General features: G+C 45.6%; 1 protein-coding gene across 5 annotated transcripts in view; it reads right to left on the reverse strand.

The window, feature by feature from the left end:
* Nucleotides 1-820: 820 nt before the first annotated feature.
* The window catches only part of RALY (RALY heterogeneous nuclear ribonucleoprotein), a 281,882-nt gene continuing 254,970 nt past the window's right edge, over nt 821-27,732 (reverse strand). Inside the window, exons 5-10 of one of the 5 annotated variants that reach the window (XM_043495639.1) lie at nt 22,065-22,112; nt 21,028-21,188; nt 14,616-14,729; nt 11,747-11,892; nt 4,036-4,085; nt 821-3,803 (exon numbers count right to left, since the gene is read on the reverse strand). In XM_043495639.1, the coding sequence (XP_043351574.1) occupies nt 4,056-4,085; nt 11,747-11,892; nt 14,616-14,729; nt 21,028-21,188; nt 22,065-22,112 (499 nt within the window). In that variant the 3' untranslated portion in view covers nt 821-3,803; nt 4,036-4,055. Of the gene's footprint in view, nt 3,807-4,035; nt 4,086-11,746; nt 11,893-14,615; nt 14,730-21,027; nt 21,189-22,064; nt 22,113-27,732 lie in introns of all 5 variants that reach the window. The other 4 variants (XM_038369803.2, XM_043495638.1, XM_043495637.1 and 1 more) reach the window with 4 other exon arrangements.

A 27,732-nucleotide genomic window follows, 5' to 3' on the forward strand; every position in this document is an offset into this window, starting at 1 on the left:
GCAGCCTGCATTTGTATCCCTGTTTGATTCAAAGGATGTTTTAATAAATGCTCTTTTTTGGGACAAGGGGGAGGCAGGAAGGGAGGAGACAGGTGAGGACACATACTTTAGATTTAGGATTATAGCAAAAGTGTTTTTTTCCAGTTCACAACATGGAAATGGTGAGACACTGATGTATGTTCAATGTGTACTTACAATGGTTGCTTTTCTTCAAAACGCTAAGTTCCGGAGCTGACTTAAATGGTCTCCCAGGGGGAAAGCAGAGAGAAAGAATGGGCACAAAGGTCATGGGGCATGCTATTATCAAAGAGCTGGGGATAATTCATGGGGAAATAAGAAGAGGGACCACAGCATGAGAGATCGGAACATGGAGGAGACAGTCAAAAGGAAATTGACTTCTGGAGAGCTCAATACCCACATTTATTTATCCAGGAGCTAATTATTGACTGAGCTGTTGCCTCATGAATATTTACAGCACCTTGAGGGACCATGAGTCTTAATATTGACTGAAACTCAGTCAATGTATGTACTGTTATTTTGTACAGACTACTACCTTGTACAATCAAAGTGTCTTTTAAGGGATGACAGCAGGGTTGTGTAGTTAGAGCTCTGCACTGCTGACTCTGACAGAGCTAAACTGCTGCTGTGTGATGTGATTTTTAGCTCAAGCAGACATACTCACACTAGCTCTAATTGGGCTAGCATGCCAAAAATAGCAGTTTGGTCATGGTGGCATGGCCAGCAGCTTGGCCTAGCCAACCAAGTATTACCCTGCTGAGCTCCTAGGTGCAATCACAACTCAGATCGTTATGGCCTGGACCTGTAAAAACTGGAAGCACAGTAGAGCCACCAGTATGCTGATGCCCTTGTGCTGTTCTGTAACAAACAAGGAGCCGTGCTGATACAGGTTCGGCAGGAGAGAATGTGTTCTAAACAAGACCATCAAAATGATTGGGCAGGAGGGGAAACCCGAGGGTTGACCATGACCAGCTAATGCATTTTTAAACACCGCTTGCTTTGTCTACGCTAAATACTAAGAAGTGTTTAAAAGTTGATTAGTTAACACTTTAAATATTTGCCAAGCACTCCTAATTTTTCTAGTCTAGACAGGATGCAAAGAGCATTCCGGCCCAGCTGTCGCCAGGCAGGGAACTGCACTCTGCTGAGATTAAAAGGTTCTCCAATCTCCTGATTAACCTGAATGGGTCAGTTTCTCCTCTCACTTACACCAGTTTTACATCTGCTACACCAAACCTGGCCATTGAATTGGGACCCAGAAATAATGAGATTATCTTGAAAAATCATGAGATTATTAAAAATAATAATACATTTTGGGTTCTTTGTATTTGCCTTCTGGTTTCTGAACCTTTAGGTGGCTTTTGGTTCATTCACTCAAGTTTTTCTCTGCAACCCAGAGGCCTACAGACTTACTTAAAAAAAAAAAAAGCAAAAAAAAAAAGCAAGATGAGAGTCTCACCTACTCATATGCCTCCAGGAGGTGGGACTTTAAGAAGAACATCAAATGTCATGAGATTCTCAATAAAATCATGAATTAGCAACACTTGCTTAGAGACCATTTGTAACCATTGCAGGTTGGCATAAATTAAAGCAGCACGTAGCCTGTTCTAAGCTGTTGGGGTTGGGAGCCAGTGCAGCTGTGCCATGAGATCCAGGGAGCTGTAACTGGCTCCTGGATGGCTCCTCCCTGCTGTCCTGCACTGAGTGGATCTCCACGTGGAACAGAATCAGGGTCTTACAGACAAAACATCCTCAAATCCAGAAGAGCTTTGTTCAACCCAACAGACTATGCCTCATCCCAGGCAAAGCAAACCCACTGGCAGAGATGAAACAGGAAAGAGTGAATCCAGAAACACCAGCTGGGTCCCAGAGGTCCTGAAAAGGTGAGAGAGAAGACAGCAGAGGTGGAATAATTTCCCTTTTTTTATTATACAGGATTTTATATACAAGGCCATCTTCTTCCCACACATTAGCATCATGGTCAGTTCATAGCAAAAAATTGCAGCTCATCTCTCAAAGCCTAGACAACAATGCTACAATGGCTCGGCACAGCACAATGGACAAACAAATAGTACCGGAACTGAAACATGGAAGGAAGAGGAGAAGGAAAAGAAAAGAATGGTCGTCCCTTTTAGCCCTCATGATTATTTCCAACGACAAAATGCAAGTAAAACGTTGTGCTTCAAAAGCCATGCTTACAAGCAGGCCAGGCTCTTTCGGGGAGGGAAGCACGGCCCCATGGCTTGCTTTCCACTCTGTCTCCCTCCTAAAGACTCTGTGAGAGGTCTGGGTTTGAGTGCTGGAGCAGAAACCAGGAGGCCGCTGGGAAACTGTTCAAGCAGCTCTCTGTGGTTCTGCTTTGTTTCATCCAGTTTCTTGGAGTTGGTCAAGGAGAAGATGTGTGCAGCACTCGGAAGGGTGCGGGGTGGGGCTCCGGTTGGCATGGCAGCATGGACTGAGTCTCAGCCCCATCAACCTCTGAAGCTAGAGACTAGGAATAGGCCCAATAAAGAGGGAATCTTTGACCATGCAACAGATGGGGAAGTGGGGATTCTTTTACAGACTGTTTCATTTGAAGAAACCACCCATGTCTGCTGACCTTTGTCTTCTGGGCTGTGACCGGGCTAAGGGCAGTGTGAATTCAGGGGTGGGGAGGGAAGCGGATGTTCTAATTCCCTCAGGCCCAGCATGCTGGACACTAACCCTCACAAGTCTTTTACGCTCAGGCGAGTTACTGCACCCCCCAGCCCCACTGCAATACACAGCGATGCAGAGTGGAGCCTGCGGGATCTGGTGCAGGGACCAGCTCATCCCTCCCGCATCGCCTTCCAGCCAGACCTTGAAGGCCCAGAGGGAGGCTGGAGCGAGGGGATTGTGTGTGACCATGCTGCTATAGGGGATTGGGCCAGAGGGGAAGAGGTGGCATCACACCCCTCAGCCTGAACTGTTTGATTGTCCAATAAAAGGGTGTCACACTAGCCACCTGGGTCCACTTTCACCCACACCCCCTTATTCCACAGTGGCTGTTTGCGTGCTTACCCTTTAGTTACACATTGTCAGTCGGATGGCTAAGAAACCAGACCTCTGAAGACTAAAAGTGCTCTGTTTCTGCTGCTCTGGCTCACCTATTCTCCTGTCGATGGCTTCCTTCTCTCTCTTCGTGCTGACATGGTGGTCCAAGGAGCCCAGTGCGTAACAAGGGGCATGCTACCGATTCCCTTACACTCGGAGGTGACCGTGCATCCAAGGTGGCTCATGGGATGAAAAGGACTCGGAACGAGGTGATTGGTCCGGGGAGGAAAGGTGCCCCTCTGCCCCATTCATGAACATGATCATATTCGTGAAACTACAAATTGTCCAGACCAACATACTCATTTCCCCAATTAACAAACACTCCGGCCCCTTCTACCTCAGGAACTAAATTCTTTATTGGATTACGACTAGCTATCTCTTCCCGCCTCTAAGGACAGTTCTACAATGTCCCCAATTCATTTTACAATACAACCTCCATCCCAGAGAGTGGTCAGTGACAGTCATGGAGCGTGTGTTTGTCCACTGCCTAGGCTGGCAGCAGGGCTCTGAGGAGCAGGGATCCACTTGGATGACTGGTTTTCTTTGTTTTTGCTTTACAGATGGGTTGAAGATGTCGGTCCATGTTTCTCCTTTGGAATGCCAGGCAGAGATGACAGCAGCCCTGCATTTTATGCTTGTCCGGCTCAGCATGCCAGTCCAGGGTATAACCTCGTGCTCTCCTCACACTGGTGTTCATCGCTGCTCTGAATGTGCTACTAGGAGAGAGGAGGGAGAAAAATAGGAGCGTCACTCTCCTTGTGATTTAGGAGATGCACTTAGGGGTCAATCCAGAGCCCAGCTGAGCAGCCAGGCTTGGTGCTGGGAAAATGCACAGGGTTTGTTGGGTGACGCATCTTCCAAAGAAGCTAAGATACATAAGGTGGAAACGTTTCCCCTGAATCCAGCATGCAACTCTTGGAGACTTGAGAGCTGCGCTAGCTGTACCTGCTTACTGTAGGCTGGCGTCACTCCATAACTGTGTAATGGCTGTTCTCCTGGTAGGAGGGAAAAGGCAAAGAGAAACAGAAACAGGAAATCAACATTAGCCCCTCCTCTTGGGCTGTTCCAGCACAGGGAGTTCAATGATTAGCTCAGACCATGGTGAAAGAGATGGAGGGTGGGGAAGGTGTCAAATAATCCAGGAACATGGATGGAATATATAATGTCGCTGGGAAGCAGCAACAGTTGGAGTCCCTAGCATGGATATTCACACACAGCACCAAAAGCGTGCAGTGAACATAACAAACGGCCAAATCCTACAGGTGGTTGCTTGTTGTTTATGCCCTCTCAGTCTCTCCTATTGAAGCTGTTGCATTCTGGGTGAATTAGAGTCATTGGAGCAGCGGGACTGGATCCTAGGGCTCCTACCACCTCAGGGAGTGCTCTAACCACAGATCTCACTCTCTCGGGATGGTGGGAACTTCTGAGGGCGATGCTATGTTTGTTACATGCTGTGCACACTAACTGGGCTTCTGTTAGTCTATGTTTGTTTCTGTTTTGTTACTTGCTGTTTCATTGTTTTAGGGGTGTTGTTGGGTCCCCGGCCTTCTCCTTGGGCATGGTGGGGGGATCATATTGGGTTCATGGGATCTGTTTCAGATGGGTTTAGTGGTTTGATCCACAAGCACTGGGTTTGGTGTGTGCCTGCTGTCTCCTGCACTGGGGAGTGTGTGTTGCTGAGTGTAGGTGAGGTTATTGGCCATGCTAATATAAAAAACGCCTCTTGAATGAACAAATCGATAGTGATTTTACTGGCTGAGGAGCAGTTTGTGAATAATTTGGTACTGCAAGGACTTTGGATCAAGGAATCTTTTGTTCATGTTTTTCCCTTGTTTATTCCTGTAACGTCCCCACTTCCTTCAGAGTGAGACACTAGTGTCTGATCTCTTCCATTATGGGATGGGAGTTTCTCCTGTTAGTATGCAGGAACCCAAATGTGAAATATGTTATGTCATTCTGCCACTAGGTTTAGGTGGTTCTAAACAGCCTTGAACCTGGTTTTAAAGCACCATATAGATGGTGTTTCCTGTGTGGTGCTGCTGGTCTTTGAGGGGTTCCTGTCCATGCATGACTGGCTCAGGGGTTTCTGATTAGAATATGGGACTCCAGGATAGTGTGGAGGGTGCTGGGACATCAATTAACCTGCATCTGTACTGCCAGATTCTATCCCCTCACTCAGCGTATATGGCCTGCCATTGTCAGGGAGCAGCCCCACAGAGGAACCCTCTATTGTGACCCTGTCAATTGCGCCTGGACAGATGCGAGTCCAGGAGATTGAGGAGCACCTCCCTTGGAGAAAGCAGAAACAGGTTCTAGAGATGGGGGTGAAGAACAGATTGACGAGATGGACTTTTGCAGGGCTGTTTCTAAATGGGCTAAGACTCTGACAGCCCTTGACCTGCTGGCAGTGGCTGAGGATGGAGCTGTGTACCCTGAGAAGGAGGATAGCATTGCACTGGATGGTAGCTCCATGCCTGGAACTCCCAGTGGGGTGCTGTCTTCCCCTGGCATGGTGAGTCCTCAAGCCCCCAATCCTGCATGTTGCACTGATGATTCTGGGTCCCAGCCTGGGACTGCACTGCCTACCACTCTTGGACAATTGGTGTGCCAGCTGCTCCCACTGAATCTCTCTCCTTTGTGAATGGTGAAAATATTACAGTGGTGGCTCAATGTTCTTCTGAGCTGGTGGAGCATGAGGGAGATGAAGAGGACGAAGATCTCTCTGAGTCCTCACTGATTCCTGATGTCCCAGCCAGTCAGCTAGATAGGAAGTGCGCTAAGAGCCATTCGATCTTACTGGGCTCTTGCCAGTGTCATGGTCCCCCTTGGTTGACCCAACAGTTGCAATGGGGCACCTCTGGGTTTTAGGGTTGAGGGTCTTTTTCAGATCTGAAATGGCTCCTTCCTGGACTCTCTTTTCAGGGATGGGTTTTGATTGCCAATAGTCTTGTGGCCACAGGTGGCCTGGGCTAGCGCCCCTCCCCCCGGGCCTTTTGGATCAGATTCTGAGGCATACTTGTTTGAATAGTTACCACTGGCTGCACCCTGCTTTGTTGTTCCTGCCATTAGATGCAGGGGGCCAGGGGCTCATTGATTTAGTCAGCAGAGTGGCAGCCTTTCGCCTCCAGTCTGTTCAGTGGTTGCTATATTCTGTCTTCCTGCTGGCCTGTATGTCCCTTGCTTTTTCTCTCCTCCATCCTGCTGCAGGGATGGGCTTTGACTTTCACCTATTTTTGTTGGACCTGGTCTAGATTTGCCTTCACTCTATAATGGTCTTTTTACCGCTTGTTACCTTCTGCGAAGTGCATGGCCGGACCAGATGTTTTCCAGTTTATGGTTCTTGTAAGAGCTGTGGTTTTTAATCCATCTTTTCACGCTGCAACTCTCTCCTCCAAGAGCCTGTTTTCTGCCTTTACTCAGCCATCAAAACCAATAACACTATAGTATTCAAGAGTAATATTCAAAACAATATGGGTTACATTAATGTGACTGCCATTTTGGGGGCAATTACTGTATAATATCGCAGTTTTTGTAAATAAGGGGGTATGTACTTTTGTAAGTTTCCCCCATGTCACTATTTTACAGTATATTTAACTGGCAACTCTTTCTGAAATGTAAATGCTCATCTGTAGTGATTTATATTCTTGCACATACAGTGGGGGCTAATGCTGCTGTCTTTACCTAATCCTTACTCTGGTAAAACATCCAGTCAATGCAATGGGAGTTTTGGATTAATTGAGTCTGCAGGATTTAACCCTCTATTCTGAAATCAGGTAACAATGATCAGATAACAATGATGGAACGATTACGTGCTGGGGGGATGAGTGAAAATTTCATGTGGAAAATGTAGTTCTGAATTTCCAGACATTTGTGCGATTAAAATGGCAACCTCAACATTGCATTAGCAGAGAGCCAAACCCCAAGAAAGACTGCTTCCTCACAGCTCCCATTGCTTGCAATGGGAAATGCACCTCACAAATGTGGGCCAGGGTTAGTTTGTTTTAACAGTCCTTGTTTAGTTTTTCAAAAAATAATTCTGATAATAAATAGGGAAAATGCATTTTTCTATTTGACCAAAAATTGCCTTGGCAAATATCTAGGGTCCAATTCTGATCTCAGTCACTCTGGGTGTCAATCAGAGTAACTCCACTGAACTCAGTGGCGAGCCAGCCTTGTAAGAGCTCTGTAAGTGAAAGGAGAATTGGGTCCGCAGTTTGCAAAGCAGCTGCTGAGGTCTTCTCCAAACACGTTCACCTTCTGGATTGAAAACAAACATGGTCTATTTTTGACCCCAAAGGGAGTTATTTCAGGAAATTATAAGCCACAGAAATCAGAGGCTGAGAATGAAGAGGCCACCTTGACAGTAACTAGAGTCAAAACAGCAATGCATAAGTGCATTCTAGCTAAAATGAGTGCCCATTGCAAAGCCTAATGTGGCTGGTAGTGAATGCAGAAAGGTATGCAAGTGAATACACATCAAATCAGTGGTGCTGGAACTAGGAGTGCTGGGGGTGTTGCTTCTCTCCCCCCCCGGCTTGAAGTAGGAAAAACAAACACCAAATCCATGGTATCCATGGTTTCCATCAGCAGCACCCCCACTATAAAAATTGTTCCAGCCCTCTTGCATCAAATGAAAGATCCTTCTTGTGACGAATATGTGAAAGAAAGAAAGAAAGAAAGAAAGAAAGAAAGAAAGAAAGAAAGAAAGAAAGAAAGAAATGGTGCCACGGGATCTCTTTATCATGCATAGCAAAGGCACCAGACCTCATCAAAGTAGGCACAAGCCGGAGAGAGTGAGGCCTTGTCTACACTAAAGGGAAAAGACGATATAAGCTACACAGTTTGGGTTATGTGAACAGCATAACTCAAGTTGATGTAGCTTAGATCTACTTACCGCAGGGTCCACACTGTGCGACGTCGACTCTCCCGTCGACTCCCCCTACTCTTCTTGATCTGGTGGAGTACAGGAGTCAACGGGAAAGCAATCAGCGGTCGATTTAGTGGGTCTTCACGCTAAATCGACCTCTGATGCGTCGATTGCTGCAGTGTCGATCCTCCGGTAAGTGTAGACAAGCCCTGAGAGAATAGAGCTCTATAGCTCAGTGGTTTGGGCACTCACCTGGGATGTGAGTCACGTTCAAATCCCTGCTCTAATGAACATTTAAGTATTTTAGACAAAGTGGAACAAGGCTAGGGCACTCATGGGAGGTGGGAGACCTGAGGTCTGCTGGGCAGCAGGGGACGTAAAGTTAGCCATTGTGAAGGTAAGCCTAAGTCCCCTTTGTGGATCTAGCCTCGAGGGCCCAAATTCTTTTTTCAAATAAATAAGCCAAATTCCATCAAAGTCCGTGGAGCTGCAGCCATTTACATCTGCAGGGAATTTGGTCCGAAACATGCAGACTGCCTCTCCCTGTATTGCCATGCTCGCTGCTTCTCTGGCACCCCAACCAAGCAATGCTGGTGGCTTGGCCATGCAGACCTGCTGCAGGCACCCATCCTGCTCACCTTCTGAACTCTACAGGGCTGGAGCTGCTTCCCTAAGGCCTGGGCATCTGGCCCATTCCGTAAGAGGGCCCAGTTCCATTTCTAATTGAGATCTGTGGAATGGGTTATTAAATTTAGGGCTCGATCACCCCAATCCTGATGGGGTCCAGGGGAGACTGGCACAAACACCAGGGGCAGAATATGGCATTTGTGTAGTTACTAAACTTCTATTGTGGGATTTCCACAGGGACAAAGGAGGCAGGTGCCCTACTTCTATTGACTTTCAATGGGCGTTTGGTGTCTAACTCCCCTAGGCTCATTTCAATGTTACAGCCTTACCTAATACCATTGTTAAATATTTCCATACACTTTTTAGCAGTGTGGCCTAGCGGATAGAGTGCACTGAACTGAGACTCAGGAGATCTGAGTTCATTTATTCGTAGAGTCCAAGGCCCAAAGGGACCATTATGATCATCTAGTTCAACCTCCCATATAACACAGGCCAGAGAACTGTCCCAACATAATTCCTAGAGCAGATCATTTAGAAAAACATCCAATCTTGATTTTAAAATAGCCAGTGATAGGGGGTCCACCACAATCCTTGGTAAATTGTTCCAATTGGTTCTATTCCCAACTCTGAGATTGGCCTCCTGGGTGATCTTGGACGAATCAATTTACGTATCTTGCCTCAGTTTCCCCATCTGTAAAATGGGGCTAACGCTATCAACCTCCTTTGTAAAACATGTTTGCAATCTACTGAGGAAAAGTGCTCTATAAGAGCTAAATATTCTATTTCTTCACCTATATGTTATGTATTTGGCTAGTATTGTCCGTTTTATGCATTACATTTAGATGCATGAGCTTTTGCTCCATGAACTCCTCGCCTGAGGAGATGGATGGTCACAAGAGATGCACCCTCACCTTAGGAGACATGCAGGGGCAACTCCTGTATTGAGCATCTTGGGAAGTCTGCAGCAATGGAGCTCCCCTTCTACACACCTTCTAAGCTGTGTAATACAGGCCTGACCCAAAGCCCATTAAAGGCAATGGAAGGGATGCCATCAGTTTCCATGGGCTTTGGATGAGACCCTTGGAAGATGCTTCTCAAAACGTGTGTAGAAGGGCAGCTTATTTGGCTAAAGCTTATTTGTATCTGCTGAGGCATAATTTGACTGGCTCATAGACTCAGATTTTAAGACCATAGCAGATCATGATGATCATCTACTTTGACTCCTTGTATAACAACGGCCCTAGAACTTCACCCCACATTCTCTGTGTAAATGACATATGCAAAAGAAGCTACATGTAAAACGTGTCAAACAAAGAAGATGCTTATTGCAGTAGAGAACAGAGGCTCCAGTCAGGATCAAGGCCTCCTTGGGCTGAGTGCTGTACAGTCTCTAACAAGCTAACAGTTTAAGATATGTGGCCTATCTGAACTGGGGTTGCATCCATCTGGCTTTCACCCAGACAACCCAGGTTTTGGTTTCTGTGTCTGGGTGCCATTTAGGGTTGCCTGGTGCCTGGTTTTTGGGTACTTGGCAATCCTAAATGGCACCCAAACCAAAAGTCTGGTTACCGCAGGGGCAGGGGAGGTGCCAGGTCATTAACCCATGCCAGACCCTGCTCAGCCAAGGCCGCTTCCTACCTGCAGGCAGACTCCTTGAGACAATGCAGCAAGCAATGGGGGGATGGGGGAGAGGAGCGAGCAGTAGGGGCCAAGCCTTGGGGAAAGAGGTGAAGCATCTGGGGGAAGAGGTGGCAAAGAGGGTGGGAAAAATTTTCCAGCTTTTTTAAACTATATACTTTTTTTAAAAAAAGTCCATTTCTGAACAAAATGTCATTTTACACTGAAAAATTGAAACATTTTGATTTTTTTCAGAATTTTTTTAGGCTTTTTTTCTTTGGCGAAATCAACATGAATTCATGAAATATTTCAGTTGACCTGAATCTGCATGTTCAGAAAAAAAAGTTTCAGATGAAAAATTTCACCTGGCTTTAGTTCTGATGTTTGTAAGTCAAGGGATACATGGAACGGAAGGAGCCAAAAAACCCATTGGAAGTTATTGCAGAAATGTTCAAACATTTCGATTTTGCGATTAAAATATCTTGAAAATGGCATTTGTGATTTGCCTTAAAGTTTGTGAGAAAATGCCATCTGGTGGTAAGATGCAGCCTGACAAGTGGCAGGGCCTTTGAGAACTTTTTCACCAAGTTAGAGAACTGTGTGTGTTCATTATCAGAGTCTTGCTTTAACCTTAATTTTGGGGAAACAACTGAGCTTCTCTAATTATAATATGCATTGCAAAGGCTCCTATCACAGTAGTATCTAAGCAGGGTCCTGATCTTGCAAAGCACTTAAGCAGATGCTTAACTTTAAGCATGTGAATAGCCCAGTTGGCTTCAATGGGAGTAGTCAGAACCCCAGATCCATACAGCATACCATTAAACATGTACTTCATATTAAGCACGTTTCAATCCCACTGAAGTCAATGGAGTTTAAGCACATGTGTAAAGTTAAGCACATGCTTAAGTGCTGCCTTTAGCTGGGATGGGAATAAGTGCATGCTTCAGTGCTTTCCTGAATCAGAGCCCACATGCTTAAACTTAAGCACATGTCAATGTTTTTCTGGGTTGAGGCCCAGGACTTGTACTGAGAAACAGCTGCCATAATTCCCCAGAGGTGGCCACATTTCAGTGGTGGGTGAAGGCTCTGCTTCTACAGATTTTGCAACCTGCTTTGGGAATTTGGGCTCTGTCTGGATGAAAGACGCTCTGCAAATGCAAATCATTATGAACGTGGTGCTGTAATAACATATCTGTGCTACATGCTCCAGCACATCTCAGAATCATTTATTACGGAGCAAAGCAATTTGTACAAACCAGGGATTAATTGTTACAAAAGCACAAATAAACATGGCCTGAATATGCAAAGCTAGCCATTTTTCTTCAGCATCTCTGCGTATTGCAATTAATGTAATGCTTTTCCATCATGGAGGAAGGGCTGGGGTAGTGGAATACAGCTGCAAACAATCACAGCATTAAAGATAGTGATTTATTTTTAAGACGGAAAAATGAATTTTTCCAGTGGTTTTAATAAGCACCAGTAAAATCAGAGCTGATTGATTAATTCCCTTAGCAGAGTGGGGGCTCCTCTCCCATTGTTGCTTACCAGTTCGTCTTCACAATCATCTCGCGTGAGTCCCTCCTCTTCTCCCTCCTCCCCATTCAGTGGCTCCTCTGTGTTGATTTCTGCCTCTGATGCTGTGTCGTCCTGGGAGATCTCACTTTTGTTCCCATCTGCCTTCTTTCGTACCTCTGAGAGACAAGAGCCGGGGCAGCAAAGTCAGGGGGATGCAAAGGAAATGGAGGAGAAGGAACAGTTTGGAGTTACACTCAAATAGTCCAATGGGGGCCAGATATTCAGAGCCCATGAGGAGCAATTTTATAAATAATCAGCATGTGTCTCTTCCCACACTGGGATAACTCCATTTACTCGGGTGAAGCTAACCCACACCGGTGTGTGTGTGTGGGGAGAACTGGATCCAGTGAGTCAACTCTGACCTTCAGGAACCATTTCCACAAATGAGGATGGGACTCCCATTCAATCTTCAGTGGTGATTTTGTGTGGTGGATGCCTGTCCACTAGGATCCACACTGAAACCCGCCCTATAGCTCCTCACAACTGTCAGTCATTACACTAGCAACCTGGGCTGGATTTGAACCAGCAAAATCGGGGAATAGCAGGCTCCATGTCCTGTTAGCTACTCTGTGAGTCACCCAGCTCCGCAGCTGTGGGTATTTAAAGCATTCTCCCCTGTTTTCCATGGTCCAGTGTCCGTTTGCATGGGAATCAGAGCAGGAGTCTTCTACATTCCAGTAGCTGAGGCTGAGCTACAAAGGACCTATTTTCCAACACTATCAACATTCTCCTGAAGTTTGTACACTTAAATTCACCCTCTGCACCACCCAAGTCCTCATATAGGGTTTAAGAAGCGGTGACTAGCCCATGTGCTTGACCTCTGCATAGGGGAGAATTCCATGCCTTTGTGAAAAATATAATACAGCAAACCAGTCAAGTAAAACAACTCTACCCGCTGTAGCTGGAATCACCATGTCCTGTCCTTGGAGGAATACAAATTGACTAAGGCGCTGTAGCCTGGGCACTTATACCACACACCGACAGTCAGGGCATTTACCAACTGGGTTGTAGCATCTATTTAAGAATTTGGAATCTTACTGCTTTGGCGAAGAAGTTGGCTGTCTCTGCTGCTAACTCTGAAGGAGAAATCAATTAGTGCCTATGGCTGGGATCATGCTTCCCCTAGACTCGGGCCCTGACCGTGCAAAGACTCATATGCCTGACTTGACTTGACTTGTCCCTTTAAATCGATGGAGCTATTTGCAGTGTGTAGGGTTAACCTCCCTCTGTTTAAGTCTCTGCAGGACTGCGGCCTGAATTGTTAAAAGTAAAAGCAAGCGAGATCATTGAGTGTTTCGATGCACATTGGCTCTGCCTCAAGTTAAACCAACTCAACAGAGCCAGCTCTAAGGGCGAGCAGGGCTGTTGCACTGGGCACCAACTTCCAGAGGGCACTGTTGTGCTGTGCCTTTTTTTTTTTTTTGCACTGCTCTGATTGGCCAGCCTTTTTCATTGTGATTTTTCTTGGCTGATTGGCCTGCTATGGGGTTTGTTAGGTTGTTTTGTTTTGGTTTTGGTTTCTGCTCGGCCACTGTGGGGGGTGGCTCTGAAAACTTTTTCCAACCTGACCAGCAACATAGCTCAGGCCACTCCTGAGAGCCAGGTCAGGGTTATCAGGGCATGCACACCCAAATCTTTGCCAACTAGGGTTGCAAACCCTCCAGGATTGTCCTGGAGTTTCCAGGAATTAAAGATTAATTTTAAATTAAAGACGGAACCTCCCGTAATACTTACAGCCGAAATTGGCAACCCTGAATGCCAGCCCAGGCAGGAGTGTTAGCAGGGCCTGGAGGCATAGGAACATTTAGCAATGAAATTTGAAAGGATGACTCAGCATTGCCAATTCTCACAATTTTATCACAAGTCTCATGATACTTGAAGCCCAAGCTCCTGGAATCATATGATGATGAGCTAGATTGTCAAAGGTGTTTAGATACCTAACAATGCAATGGTGCCTAGCAGGATTTTCAAAAGTGCCCATGCTTTAAAAGGCATTTAGGCACCTCTCTGTATCTTTAGGCATCTAAATGCCTTTAAATATTTGGTGAGTATCTCAGCTTTCTTTTAAAATGGCAAGTTTGTTTCTAGCCATCTTGGCTGCATAGAAAAGCTTGAAAACATGACCCTGGTGTATCCCCAGGGCTCAGAAACCAGAATGCTAGGAACCCCTGCGCCTCAATTCATTATTTTTGAAAATTTCCTGATTTAAAAGTGAAGCTTATGATTTCTGGGGACATGACATGCTTTCTGAAACTCGTGGGGTTGGCAGTGCTGGATTTCAGAATCAAGATTTACCACGTTTTGTTGTGATTTTTAAGGGGGTCCAGATTTGTGGATGGGGAGGGGGAAGGAAGGGGAAGCATACCATTTCTTTTTTTTTCTTTCTTTTTTGCTTGAAATAGGACAATTTTTGAGTGAGCATGGATTGAGTCTTCACTCAAACATGGTTCAAGTCTGAAGCATAAAGCCCACAAAGTTGTGGATTTCAATTTCAGGCAAAACTGAATTTACACCAGAAACACGCAAAAACTATTGTGTGCGACAATTTCACCAGTTAGCAGAAATATGGATTTCAAACTCCTCAGGGCAGGCACCTCATATCCATTTTGGTCTGCAGTGTACCCAGCATGCTCTAGGTGCTATATAAACACACAATAACAGCATTTTGGAAAGTGGTGATCCAGTGGGGTCATAACTTAAAGTAACAGCCAATACAAGAATACAGGCCTCAAGTGCCCAAAGAATGGCCTGCAAAGTCGAAATAACTGGTTTTGAAATGGGCTGCTCTGCATTTGAGCTCCTTGCCCTATCTCAGTGCCATTATGTGCAGCTAACTGACCTGTGGATGATTTCTGTTCTTCAGCAATCTGCTCCAATCTGCCCAGAAGAGCATCAATGTTGGATTTGATCTGTGTCAGCTCAGTTTTGATTGTCTGCAGCTCGTTACATTTCACTTCAAAGAAGAGAAGGAGAAGGACAGGCTTTATTCCATGTTGTTATTTTACAGATTAGTGTTTGATTGGTTTTTAAAAAAGATTTAGGATTAATCACAAAACCTTCAGCCCTAACAGAGCTTGGCAGCCACAGCAATACTGTGGAAATCTCCCAGTGACTGAGATGGTGAGGATGCAATTGGGGATAATCTGGGGTGTCAACACGGAAACTGTACTGAGCCACTGAAAAGACGGGGTGGGGACTGCTTAAATGGGACATCCTAGGAAATGAGATGGGATATAACTGGGGCAGCTAGCAGTGCACTCCCAACAAGAGTTAGAGCTGGAGGCTGTTGTAACTGTATAAATATTATGCATACATGTAAACCCACTGCATGGAAATCCTGGGGCTGCCACCAGCCTGCTCCATTCACTGGGGGCCAGGTGGAACGCCAGGGGCCCTTTCCAAGAAACACTGACTACTGGCAAGTGGGACAGGTTGAGACTTTTGGGAAAAGCCCATTGCCTCTTTGCTGTCCCAACAGTAACCTGCTCCCTCCTCCTCTGGCCTGCCTTTCTGATGTGATTCACTGCCTGCTGCAAGTTACTGATCATGCCATTGGGTGAGGTGGTACCAACAACAAGGGGGAGACAGGAGGTTAGGCTGTGGCCTGGGTGGAACTGGTATGAAGCCAGCATGAGCTGGGAACCACCGTTGTAAGGCTCAAACAGTTCCTGGCTAGCAAAGCTCCCCTCAGTCTCCATGTTACACTCCCCATTCCCAGCCACTAGCCAGCAGCACTGTAACTTTTCTTTCTTGGAACAAATTACTGTGTCCCATTCCTGCACACAGAGCTTTGATCGCTTGGGCCAGCAGAGTCTGGGAGCAGGGCTGCTGCTGTCCATACCAGAACTCACAGGATGTTCCCAGGGCAGGCCTGCAAGTCCACATTCCAGGACAATTACAAAGTCCCAAACTGACTTTGGATGTTGGATCTGTATATGCAGACTCTGTATTGGAATGTGCCAATGGGCATATGTGTGAGCAACTGGGCAGCTTTGAGCACCAACGAGAGAGGTGCACATCTACCCAAATGGCATGCATGAATGCACTGCCAGCAAATCTGGAGGGTGTAACAGATGTAGTTGCACATTTAGTAGGTCTATTTTAGACAGAGCCTTTGAAAATCCAGCCTGCATCTTCACCCCTTGACTTTGGAGACCACTGAGAAGGCTTGGGCTGATTATGTCAGGACCACTTGCTACCAGTCCCCTTAGGGCAGGGAGGGGCCCAGGACCCAGATGCTGGTGCCCCGAAACAGCTATCTGGAGGGTCACATTTTGTACCTTACTCAACTTGCAGCAATGTCTGCCCCCCTGATTTTTGTTTATTTCACCCACACCTGTCAGCAGGTGGCTGTGCTAGTTCCAACCGGGACAGGTAATCACGGTATCTTGGCCTTACCCACAGACCCCAGGTGCATGGTCATTTAATTTACCTTGTAATAATTTCCTCAAGAGGAAAGCTCCATACTTCAACCTCAGACCCAAACTTTAGAGTAGCAGCAGGGCTGGATTATCCAATAGGCAGACTAAGCACGTGCTTAGGGCACCAGCAAAGTGGAAGAATGTGGAAAAAATGTGATATTTCAAAAAAAGCATCGAAGTAATCATCATGGGAAAAACCAGAACTTTGTTAGACTTCCTTACACTCCACTCCACACTCTTCCCCCATTTTTCTGTTCTCTTTTTATTACTTATCCCCATCTAAACCAGGGGGGCATCCTACTAACGTAGATTGAAACAATGTGAGGAAATCAGATTCTGTCATGTATTGCAATAAATTTATGTTTTATTATTAATATATTCTTCTGAGTTATACATACTTGATTCATTTTTTTCTTTCTTATATATATATTATATATATATATATACATAAAAATAGTGTACGTTGTGTAATTTGTTTTTTTTTAAGTTCAGATAACTGAGATAAGGGGCAGGATGAAACGTAACCAACTGAGTGGAGCACAGAAACATAAACTGGTGGAAGAAAAGAAACAAAAAACTAGTGAAATTTTCCAAAATCTTCCAAAGCTGACATCATTTTTCAAAGCGAATCCAACAGAAGCAACATCTTCTCTCAGTAGCACAGACATCGTTCCAAAACCTATAGGTGTTTCAGAGACTGACCCTTCTTCTATTGGTGAAATAAACACCATTCCAGAACATGTGGATGTGTCAGAGACTGTAACTGATCATCCTTCTCCTGGTAGTAAAACAGACATTGTTCTAGAAGATGTGGATGCGTCAGAGACTGAACTTGCTCATGCTGTAAATAATAGGAGAAAAGATCCTGGTATGTGGGTTGATTTTAGTACCGATGATGTAGCTTACTGGATAGATCGTGGACCAAATGACTCTCAACACCACACTGGGCCATTTGAGAAATCACGTCGGACTTTTACCAATGGCAAACAAACAAGATATTGTCCACAAAAAATACTTTTTGGCATGAAAGTGAATGGTGAGAAATACACTCAAGAATGGCTACTGTATTCACCATCAACTGAGTCTGTGTACTGTTTTGTTTGCAAACTTTTTGCATATAAACCTTCAACATCTCGGTTTGCTGTAGATAGATTTAGTGAGTGGAGGAATACTGTTTTAATTGAACAACATGAAAATAGCACTACTCACAGAGATTCAATGTTGACATATTTAAATCAAAGACAGGGCTTTGAATTGACACAAAAATTGGAAGAACAAATTAAAGGGGAGCATGAATACTGGCAACATGTCTTGCAGCGTGTTAGAGCCTTTATTCAAACATTAGCTGAATGTGGTCTGCCTTTCCGGGGATCAAATGACACATTTGAATCATTGCAGAATGGCAATTTCTTGGGATTGTGAGTCAGTTTGACCCATTTTTAGCTGGCCATATCTCAAAATATGGGAATGCTGGCAAAGGTAACCCATCATACTTATCCAAGAGAATATGTGATGAACTCATTGGTCTAATGAGTGACAAAGTTCGTTCAGCTATTGTGGATGAAATAAATACTGCTGGGTACTCCAGTTTATCTGTCAACTCTACACCTGATCTTTCACATATTGAACAATTGAGTATTGTACTAAGATGTGTGTCTCCCACAGATGGGAAACCAGTTGAACGATTTATAACATTCCTCAATTTGAAAAGCCACACTGAACTAGAGTTTGTATTCATGTTGACCATGTGGAATGAAATTTTACAACATCTTTACCACACAAGTCAAGCTCTCCAAGAAAAAGAATTGGATTTGAAAACATGTGCAGATCTCTGTCAATCATTAGCAGACTACTTACCCACTTTGAGGAATGATTTCAAAAGATTTGAAGACATATCAAAAGATATCTTGTCTGATACTAACTACAAAGAAGCCCAGCCCTGGAAGCGAATCAGGAAAAAAGAAGCAAATGATAGCAGTGCAACAGAAACAGCACTGAATCCTAGAGACAAATTTCGCATATCTACTTACTACACTATAATTGATATACTTGAAACTCATATGAAGAGGAGAGGTGAAGTGTACAAAGAAGTATCAAGTAGATTTTCTTTTGTAAACAATATGGACTTATCTGACGAACAATATTCACAAGATTCCCAAAAGCTAGTTGACTCATATTCTGTTGACTTGAACATGAATTTCTGTGGAGAAGTACAGCAGTTCCACTGTTATATGCACACAAAGTTTAATGAAACAGGAAAAATGAAATTCAGTCACACTGATCTTCATGACACAATATTGAAAGATGGAATACAATGTGTATTTCCAAATGTAGAGATCACACTACGTATTTTTCTAACATTGATGAGTACTAACTGCTCCGCAGAACGCTCTTTTTCTCAGTTGAAAAGAATAAAAAGCCCTCAGAGAACAACAATGTGTCAGGACAGACTTGATTCACTTTCCCTATTGTGCATGGAAGCGGACATGCTTTGTCAAGTCAGCTTCGATGAACTTATCCAGAATTTTCCAATCAGAAAATCTAGAAAGAAGCTATTTTAATTTCAGCATACATGTAAGTTTTGTGTCATTTCGAAAAATAAAATTTTATTTTATAGTATAGTATTGTTTTTATTTTGAATTACATATGGGGGGGCACCATAATCTTTTCAGTGCTTAGGGCCTCTAAAGGTCTTAATCCGGACCTGAGTAGCAGGGAATGACATTGCCATAGGTGCCGACTTTGTGGGTGCTCCAGAGCTGGAGCAACCAGGGAAAAATAGTGGGTACTTAGCATCCACCGGCAGCCCCCCTGGTTAGTGCCTCCTCCTCCTCTCAGCGTCTCCTGTTCCTCCCAGCTCCTCCCACCCACCGTGAACAGCTGTTCCGCAGCATGCAGGAGGTGTGGGGGGGAGGGGGCAGAGTGAGGGCAGGGCACGCTCAGGTGAGGGGTGGAACAGGGCAGGAAGAGGCGGGGCAGGACGGAGCGGGGGCAGGAAGAGGTGAGGTGGGGTGGAGCGAGCGCAGAACTGGGGTGGGAAGAAGTGGGGTGGAGCTTGGGGGAAGGGGTGGAGTGGGGGCAGGGCCAGGGGTGGAGTGGGGGTTCAAGCACCCCCAGGCAACTAAGAAAGACACTGCCTATGGACATTGTCCATGCAATCAGATCCTGTGAAATCCTGCATGCTGACGGTTTAGTGAAGTCAGTGCTCCTGATTTACATGTAGCCATTGACATGCAGGACAGAGTATATCTCAGGAACACCCGCTCCAAATTCAAGGCTGGCACTTCACAACGACTAAAGAGGAGACTGCCTGTAAAGCGCAAATTTTACACTGAGCCCAGTGCTGCTGGAACAGGACTTTGGGAGTTAAGTCAGCTCTCTTGGCCCCTCGTGCAGGAGTCTCAGGTCTCAGTAATCTGGGACATAGCAGTGCACAATGTGCCAATACTGCCCCTCTTCACTGGCGAGCAGTACAAACATGGAAATGGCGAGCAAGGAACAGTCTTTGGCTGAGTTCTTCGGAAGAACTGAGTATGCTCAGATGGAGGATTGTAAAATAGGGAACCACGTGCAGCCTTAGGAGAAAGTGTAACCAATAAATAATAATATCAAATCAATCCTTTAGGTGAAATCCTGGCCCCACTGAACCACTGACTCCCGGGATTTCACCCTTTGTACAACACAGAACCTTGCTAGCTTCTCTTAATTTGCCGCTTGTCAACTACTGACTGTTGTATATCGGTGAGTGAAAGTGAAACAACAGGATTTAAAAGAAAGGAAGGTCAGCGCATCCCTGGGTATTCGCCCTTGGTTTGTTTGGAAAGCAGCTGAATGTTAATTATTTAGAAGACTTCACAGTACATATTGCACAGTATATTGTGTAAAGGTCTTAGAAATATGAGGCCTCATTATAGATCTGTGCCAATGAGTCTGGGTTGAGAGGTGGGATGAGACTGACTTTATGAGTGTGAATGATGGGGGTGTGCAAAGTAGCCAAGTGTGAATTAGAAGAGCTTGCCTGTATACACACTGCATTTCATCCAGAGAGCTTGCAGATCCTTACCAAGTAGGTTGGTGTCATTATTCCCATATTACAGATGGGGAAAACAAGGCACTGGAAAGGGAAACTGACTTGCCCAAGGTCACGCAGTAGGCCAGTGGTAGAATTAAGAACAGAACCCAGCTCTTCTGAGTTCTGCAGCCCTGATCTCAGCAATAAACAATGCTGACGCCTTATCGTTCCCACCCACCCACTCCCTATTATTGCAGCTGCTGTTATATGTGAGCAGCTAGAACTCGTTCTTACTGGTGAACCAAACCAAAGACCCATTCAGTTACTCTATCGAGCAGGTACAAGTAGAAGCAAACATTGAGGTTTTCATATTTTTGTATTTTATTTTAATCTATGGTCCCTGGGCTCCTGACAAATTACCAATATGGCCCTTGCTCTTCCAAAGAATGAGCACCCTGCTCTGAATTATGGGTCAGCTCCAGGTGTATTTAATTAGTGTAATTAAGGAGGAAGCACAATCTAATGGTTAGAGCATGGGACTAAGAGGTAGGACTCCTGGGTTCTATTCCCAGCTCTATCAATGACTTGTCCACTGATTTAGGGCAAGTCACTTTCCATCTCCATGCCTCAGTTTCCCCATCTGTAGCATGAGGATAATAACATTCACAAGGGGGCTGTGAGGCTTAATTGATCAGAGCTTGGGAAACACTTGGAGCTTCTCGGTGGGCCATGTTTTATAATATATCATACAGGTGATTTGATGGGATGTCGGCACCTTGTTCCTTGTGTTTGATCTACCTGCGTACATAGGTACTCACATTTTAATTTGGCAGAGCTGTTTGCAATGGCAGCCGATCTGGCGAAAAGTTTGACGGGGAGTGTTGCTTTTACGCGTCGGACTAAGGGGATGGTCACCCGGGGACGCTTCACAGGAACCACCCTGGGGACAGGAGAGACCCGGCCTCGATACTCGAAAAGCCTGTGTGTGTCAAAACAGGTTACAGTCTGCAAACAGTGGAGTGAAAGCCGCACTTTCAGCATGAAACGGGACTTGGAAGATAGGCCAGCAATAGCCACAAAGGGGAATGGTACATGATCATGCCACTAGAGGTTGCTGCCGCTACACACAAACGAACTGCTGCTACATGACACCATGAAGAGTGAGACAAGGTGGGGGAGGTGATATCTTTTATTGGACTGACTTGTGTTGGTGAGAGAGAGACAAGCTTTCAAGCTTACACAGAGCTCTTCTTGTCTCTCTCACCTACAGAAGCTGGTCCAATAGAAGGTATTACCTCACCCACCTTGTCTCTCTAGTACCCTGGGACGAACACGGCTACAACACCACTGCAAACACCCTGACTAGTGACAGAAAGGAACCAGGACTCTGGCATACAGTTTGACTGTACACGTTTCAGTCCTTATGCTGGCAATTTCTCTGTATGCTGAGATCACTCTCTCTAAATGCAGTGGTCTGTTATTTAATGTGTTTTGTTAACCTCCCCCTGAAGGCTTTTGTTCTCAGAAATAATTGAGGGGATCAAGACCCTGTAAGGGCTGGGGTGCATTTACAGGGGAAGGACCTTTGGTTCCTCTCCCCCCTTCCATTCTTCCTCTTCTCCTTCCTTTGAATTTCCTCTCACCCCACTTAGTGCCGCTCCTGTCTCCTGTACCTCCCCAGCTGGTTTCAGACCTCATCTGAAAACTTCTCTTTTCTGCCACTGCCTTGCCTTTGCAAAGTCTCTCTCCCCCAGCTCTGCTGTTCTTTATTCTACTCTGTCCAGCGTTTTGAGCTGTGACTCATGGAGAAGCATACACAGAATACAGCACTGCTGGCAATCGCTCCTCCGCTCACCTGTCGTAGAAGTCATCTCTGTAGTAGTCATAGTCAAAGTCGTATCCACTGTAGAGACAAGAAGATGGAAAGCTCTGATTAATTAGCACTGTTACTAGCACTATTGTAATTACTCTATTCCTGCTGCAAATGAAACATTTTATGAAAAATCCCAGTCCTTTAGCTTCATCGTGTTCTAGAGCCATGTTTTATAAGTGTGAATGTAACCAATCATCTTCCACAGTGGGCCAGTTCTGAAGCATAGGAACATAGGACCTGCCAGACTGGGTGAGACCGGGGCTCCATAAAGCCCAGTATCTTGGCTCTGACAGTGACCAGCACCAGTTGCTTTATATGAAGGCTTAAGAACCCCATAATAGGCAGGCAGTTGTGGGACAATCTACCCCCATGAAGGTCTCCTCCTAATCCCTACCAGTTAGACTGGGTTAAATCCTGAAATGTGATGTTTTTATCTCTTCCAGAACTGTTTGTCTGCATTCACTGTTGTAACTGGGTGTTCGTGCTAACCAAATACCCATCTCATTGAGTTATTTGCCTCAGCGTCATCATGTGGCAGTGAGTTTCACAGGCTAATTATGCATTGCATGGAAAAGAATTTCCTTTCATCAGTTTCAACTTTGCCACTTTGCAGTTTTACTGAAGGTCCCATTGTTCTTGTGAGACAGGAACAGCAGAAGTTCCCAATCTGCCTGCTCTGTCCTCTTCATTATTCTATATACTTCTATGATGATGCCTCTGACTCATCTCCTGTCAGGTAAACAATCCCAGTCCTTTCAATCTCTCTGCGTATGAGCTATGAGGGACTGATTCTGCCCTCACTTATATGGGTAAGTCAGAGGTTATGCTATTAAAGTCATTGGAGTTACCCCAGTGTAAAATTGGTGCAAGTGAGCTCTGAATCAGGTCCAGCATTCACTGGTGGGCTGACTTCTCCCAGCTCAGAAGGATCTGGGTCAGCACAGCCTGGTCTGGGAAAGAACTATGTAGGTTGCGCCATCTGCTTAGCTAGCCTCTCTTTCTCATCTCAGGTTCTCCCCAGCTGGTGCAACAGCCTCCTCCTGCACAGCCCCCTCCTTCTAGGGCTGGCTCTGAGTAACCCCCTCTTAGGAGCTCAAGCCAGTTTTCCACTGGCTTTGTGTGTATTCTCCCCCTTTGCGTCCACTGCTCTGTGCAGACCTCCCTGCTCTTCCGCCTAAGAGATTATGTACCCTCTCCCAAGCTGCTCCCGGTGGCTCTGGCATCTCTCTCCATGCCTGCACTTTACTGCACAGCTGCCCTTTGCCACATTTAACCTTAACATGGATCAATTTCTATTTCCTTCCTCAGCCTTTGTCCCTGCTATTTTAATACGTATAATGCTTATTATCAAGGACATGCAGTTCTGCTCCAGCACCCTCATTACACCTGCTCCTGATACCTTTATAAATGGTATTGACCTTTTCTCTGATAATCCTCCTCTTTGCTTTCCCCAGCAGCGTCTGCTGGGAGCTACAGCTCCTCAAAGACAAGACCCACTTCTAAATGTTTCTTTCCTCCCCACATCATGGGAAATACTAGGCAGGCAGTTTTCCATACTAGGCAGCCCATCTGCTTAGTTTCTGCATAGCATGAAGTCAGTTCCCCCCAGAGACAACACCCATCACATACACACAAACGAGCAGGCAATGTTTGCACTGGGGAAGAAGGATGAAAGTGGCTATCTGCCTACACTAGGCAGGTAGGTCAGAGTTGGGAGGGTGATCTGTACTTGGGAGGAGGGAGGCTGGGGAGCTCAATGCACTGGACAGGATGCTTGTCTGCTGTGGCACGTGCTTGCAGCACAACCCCCAAGCCTGCATCCCAGCTGGTGCACTCCAGCGAGGACTTGCTGCATAAGAGTTCATGCCAAAGCATCCATGCACTTTGTGCCCACCCGACTGGTGCCCGAGCATTGTCTGAGTAGCATGTGCAGGTTGGGGTGTGGCCTGTATGGAAAAGTGATTGTGCACTTTTACACCCGCACTATGGAAAACATAAGTGCTTTAGCTAAAGTATGAGGCTGGGTAAAGTGGGAGCCAATCTGAGCATTCATCTCATGTTCAGAACCAGCCCAAATTCTTTCAGAAGTTCAAAGCATGGTTAACTTGTTTTCTTTGCAATACAGCTCTGCAATTACTGGTTTGAACCATGATCAGAAATACTCCCTGTCTGTAGTGGTACCCATCTCGGATGAACATTAGTCTATTCGAAGGGCTGAATTAAGGCATAACATTTATAGCCCTGTGTCTAGCCCTGTGTCTAAGGCCCCAGCTTCTGGAGTCACAGGATTACATCAGAATTTTAGCTCCACTTAAAACAGTGAGTTTCTAGCCCTCCTTGTTGTGAATAAAAGCTTGAAAATGTAACCTGAGGGTATCTGATGCAATGATGTTTGCCTGAGTCTGCAGGCAGCCTGACACAACAGCACTGTGAAGTGTGAACTGCTCACTACTTTGAGAGGCCCTGCCAACATGACCCTAAGAAAGAACTCTGTGTGTGACAGGGGAAGAAAAGTCCTTCAAGCCCATCCCTCCTAGCTAAGCAGATTTACTCCAGCTGCAAGGCAAAGTACTGGGATGCCCCAGTTGCTAATCCTTGGGGGAGAAAAGAGGGTCCCATGGCACTGCCTCTCTGGAACAGGACCTTGGGGAGTCCTGTGTTGTGGTGTCAGGAGGGACCCAGGTTACCTTTATCTGGCCCTGTCTGTCCTAAGATTTCCATCTCTCTTTCTAGACTGCAGAGCTTTGGAGAAACACATGAACTTCTGGATGCTCATCTGAAAACCTCCTTTCAAAACATTCTGTCCCTAGTTCCAGCAAGAGTTTGTGGACTAAGTTAGTTCTAGGGCTGGTCTACACTAGCTTGACCTGGCTATGTCGCTCAAGGGCATGAAAAATCCACACCCTGAGTGACATAGTTAAGCCGACCTAAGTCCCCATGTAGACAATGCTAGGTCAAGAAGAATTCTTCCATCGACCTAGCTACCACCTCTCAGGGAGATGGTTTAACTACACTGATGGGAGAGCCCCTCCTGTTGGCGTATGTAGTGTTCACGTAAGCAGCACCTCTGTAGCATTTCAACTGTAGACGAGCCCTAGTGTGAGTGAAGGGAAATAGAGGAAAGAGTCCTAGATCTCGTTGCCTGTTGGCCCTGGTTACACTCCTGCACTCACATGTTTCATCATCTCTCCCTAGCATCTAATTCTCCTTGTTTCTGCATTACACAGTCCTCCTTGCTAGGCTCATTGAGAGAGTAAATAAGTGTGAAGCTTGTGAAACAGGAAAGCAATAGGATTTGGCAGTCTGTCACAGTGGAACCATATGGACACAGGCTGGTATTGTCCAAGGAGGCTAAGGGAGTGAGATACCCAACTCCTTTTGAATTCCATTGGGATCTGGGCACTTCCTTCCTTTTTTTTTTCATGTATCAAGACATCCCCAGAGGAACAAGCCTGGCACTTTGGGCTAGATTCCCAGCTGGTGTAAACTAGCCCAGTTCCTTTGGCATCACTAGAGCTGCTCCAATTTACTCCTGCTGGGAGGATGAGTAATGGGCAGCGGCAGCTAAGAGAATGTTTAATACACTGCTGGGATACCGGCCATGGTCATCAGAACCAAACTGGTGCCGTTCTCTTAAGCCTGAATTTCGATCAAGATGTGGTGGTTTGCTTGGCCAGAGAGAGAGAGAATGTGTGCACATGCACACCAGAGGTGTCGATATTACATTTCTTGCCTTTAGTATGCCCTGGAGACTAGATAACATTCTCTCCACCCTGCAGCTGTTTTTCACAAGGCAGGGGAAAACACATAAGAAGTGCAGAGGACTTTCAAAGTACTTCAGAGACAATGATGGCTTTGCTCAGGCCAGATATCCTGGCATGCCAAGGTCCATGGCACAGCAAGGAAAATGCAGCTGCTGAATGTACCAGGATCATCCAGGTAAAACATAGCTGCTGCCAAATGTATCAGGTGTGCACCCGCTGTGCTGCTGATTAACACATGCATCCACAGAGAAAGCAGCGACTATGCTGTTGACTAACTATAGCAGGTTCGCTTTAAGTATGGAGAGGTGAACCAGGCTGCATAAAATAAAAAATGATTCTGGCAGAGGTTCATTCATCTGTGCTTCCAACGTTCTCTTGTGTCTCCACAACAACACTCTGTGCTCTCACACACCCAGCGTCTGTCCTGGGGGAACCTGGAACACTCTGTTTGCAGGGGGGCTGGAGGCGCCATGGGGTTTGTGGTTCAGGGAAGGTTTGGGAAACAGACTGCAGTCAATGGGGCAGTGCTCACTGGGGTTTCAGATTCTGCTTTCTGAGATGGAAGGTTTCATAGAATTGTAGGACTGAAAGGGACCTCGAGAGGTCATCTAGTCCAGTCCCCTGCACTCATAGTAGGACTATTATCTAGACCATCCCTGACAGGTGTTTGTCTAACCTGCTCTTAAAAACCTCCAGTGATGGAGATTCCACAACCTCCTTGGACAATTTATTCCACTGCATAATCATCCTGACAGTTAGGAAGTTTTTCCTAATGTCCAATCTAAACCTGCAATTTAAGCCCAGTGCTTCTTGTCCTATCCTCAGAGGTTAAGGAGAACAATTTTTCTCCCTCCTCCTCTTTGTAACAATCTTTTATGTACTTGAAAACTGTTATCATGTCCCCCCTCAGTCCACTTTTCCAGAGTAAACAAACCCAATTTTTTCAATCTTCCCTCGTACGTCATGTTTTCTAGTCCTTTAATCATTTTTGTTGCTCTTCTTTGGACTTTCTCCAATTTGTCTACATATTTCCTGAAAGGTGGCACCCAGAACTGGACACAATACTCCAGTTGAGGCCTAATCAGCATGGAGTAGAGCAGAAGAATTATTTCTCATGTCTTGCTGACAAAACTCCTGCTAATACATCCCACAATGACATTTGCTTTTTTTGCAACAGTGTTACACTGTTGACTCATATTTAGCTTGTGATCCATTAGTACTCCTTCCTTTCTGCAGTACTCCTTCCTAGGCAGTCATTTCCCATTTTGTATGTGTGCAACTGATTGTTCCTTCCTAAGTGGAGTACTTTGCATTTGTCCTTACTGAATTAGCTATAGTGGTCCATGATAATGGATGGGATGAACACAGATGATAGCCCACAAGAAAGTACCTTACAAAGCTAGGCTGCATCCATTCAACAACTACTTACCACACCACTAACTGTGGCTAAAAGCATGGGTGTGGTAAGAGGCTTTGACCTCACCCGCTCTTCAGTGGCAGGGTGTGGCATGGCTGAGAATCTGGCCCACAGATTGTGTCCTCACAGCACATGATTTATACGTGGTTACTAACCAGTGAATTTTAACCATCTACCCGCAGTGCTGAACAGACCTGGACAAAGTCTGTCTATTGCGCTCATATAGAAGAATCACCTATTCCAGCATCTTCCTATCCCTACCTATAAAATGGTCTGTGTTCTTCTCCCTGGACACCTTTCTGTATCTGGCAGTCAAAGCAGATTCCAATCACACCAGCTCTTGCTGGGATCCTGTTCCCAAAGGTTAGGAGACGGGTGACTCTACAGAGGGAAATGTTCCCACCATCCATAGGCTGGGGAGGCAGGTGGTAGCATCTCTGCATGGTCCCCATAACTCCAACCCAGAGAA

This window comes from Dermochelys coriacea, chromosome 13 (assembly GCF_009764565.3).
Source record: "Dermochelys coriacea isolate rDerCor1 chromosome 13, rDerCor1.pri.v4, whole genome shotgun sequence".
NCBI classification, from domain to species: Eukaryota; Metazoa; Chordata; order Testudines; family Dermochelyidae; genus Dermochelys; species Dermochelys coriacea.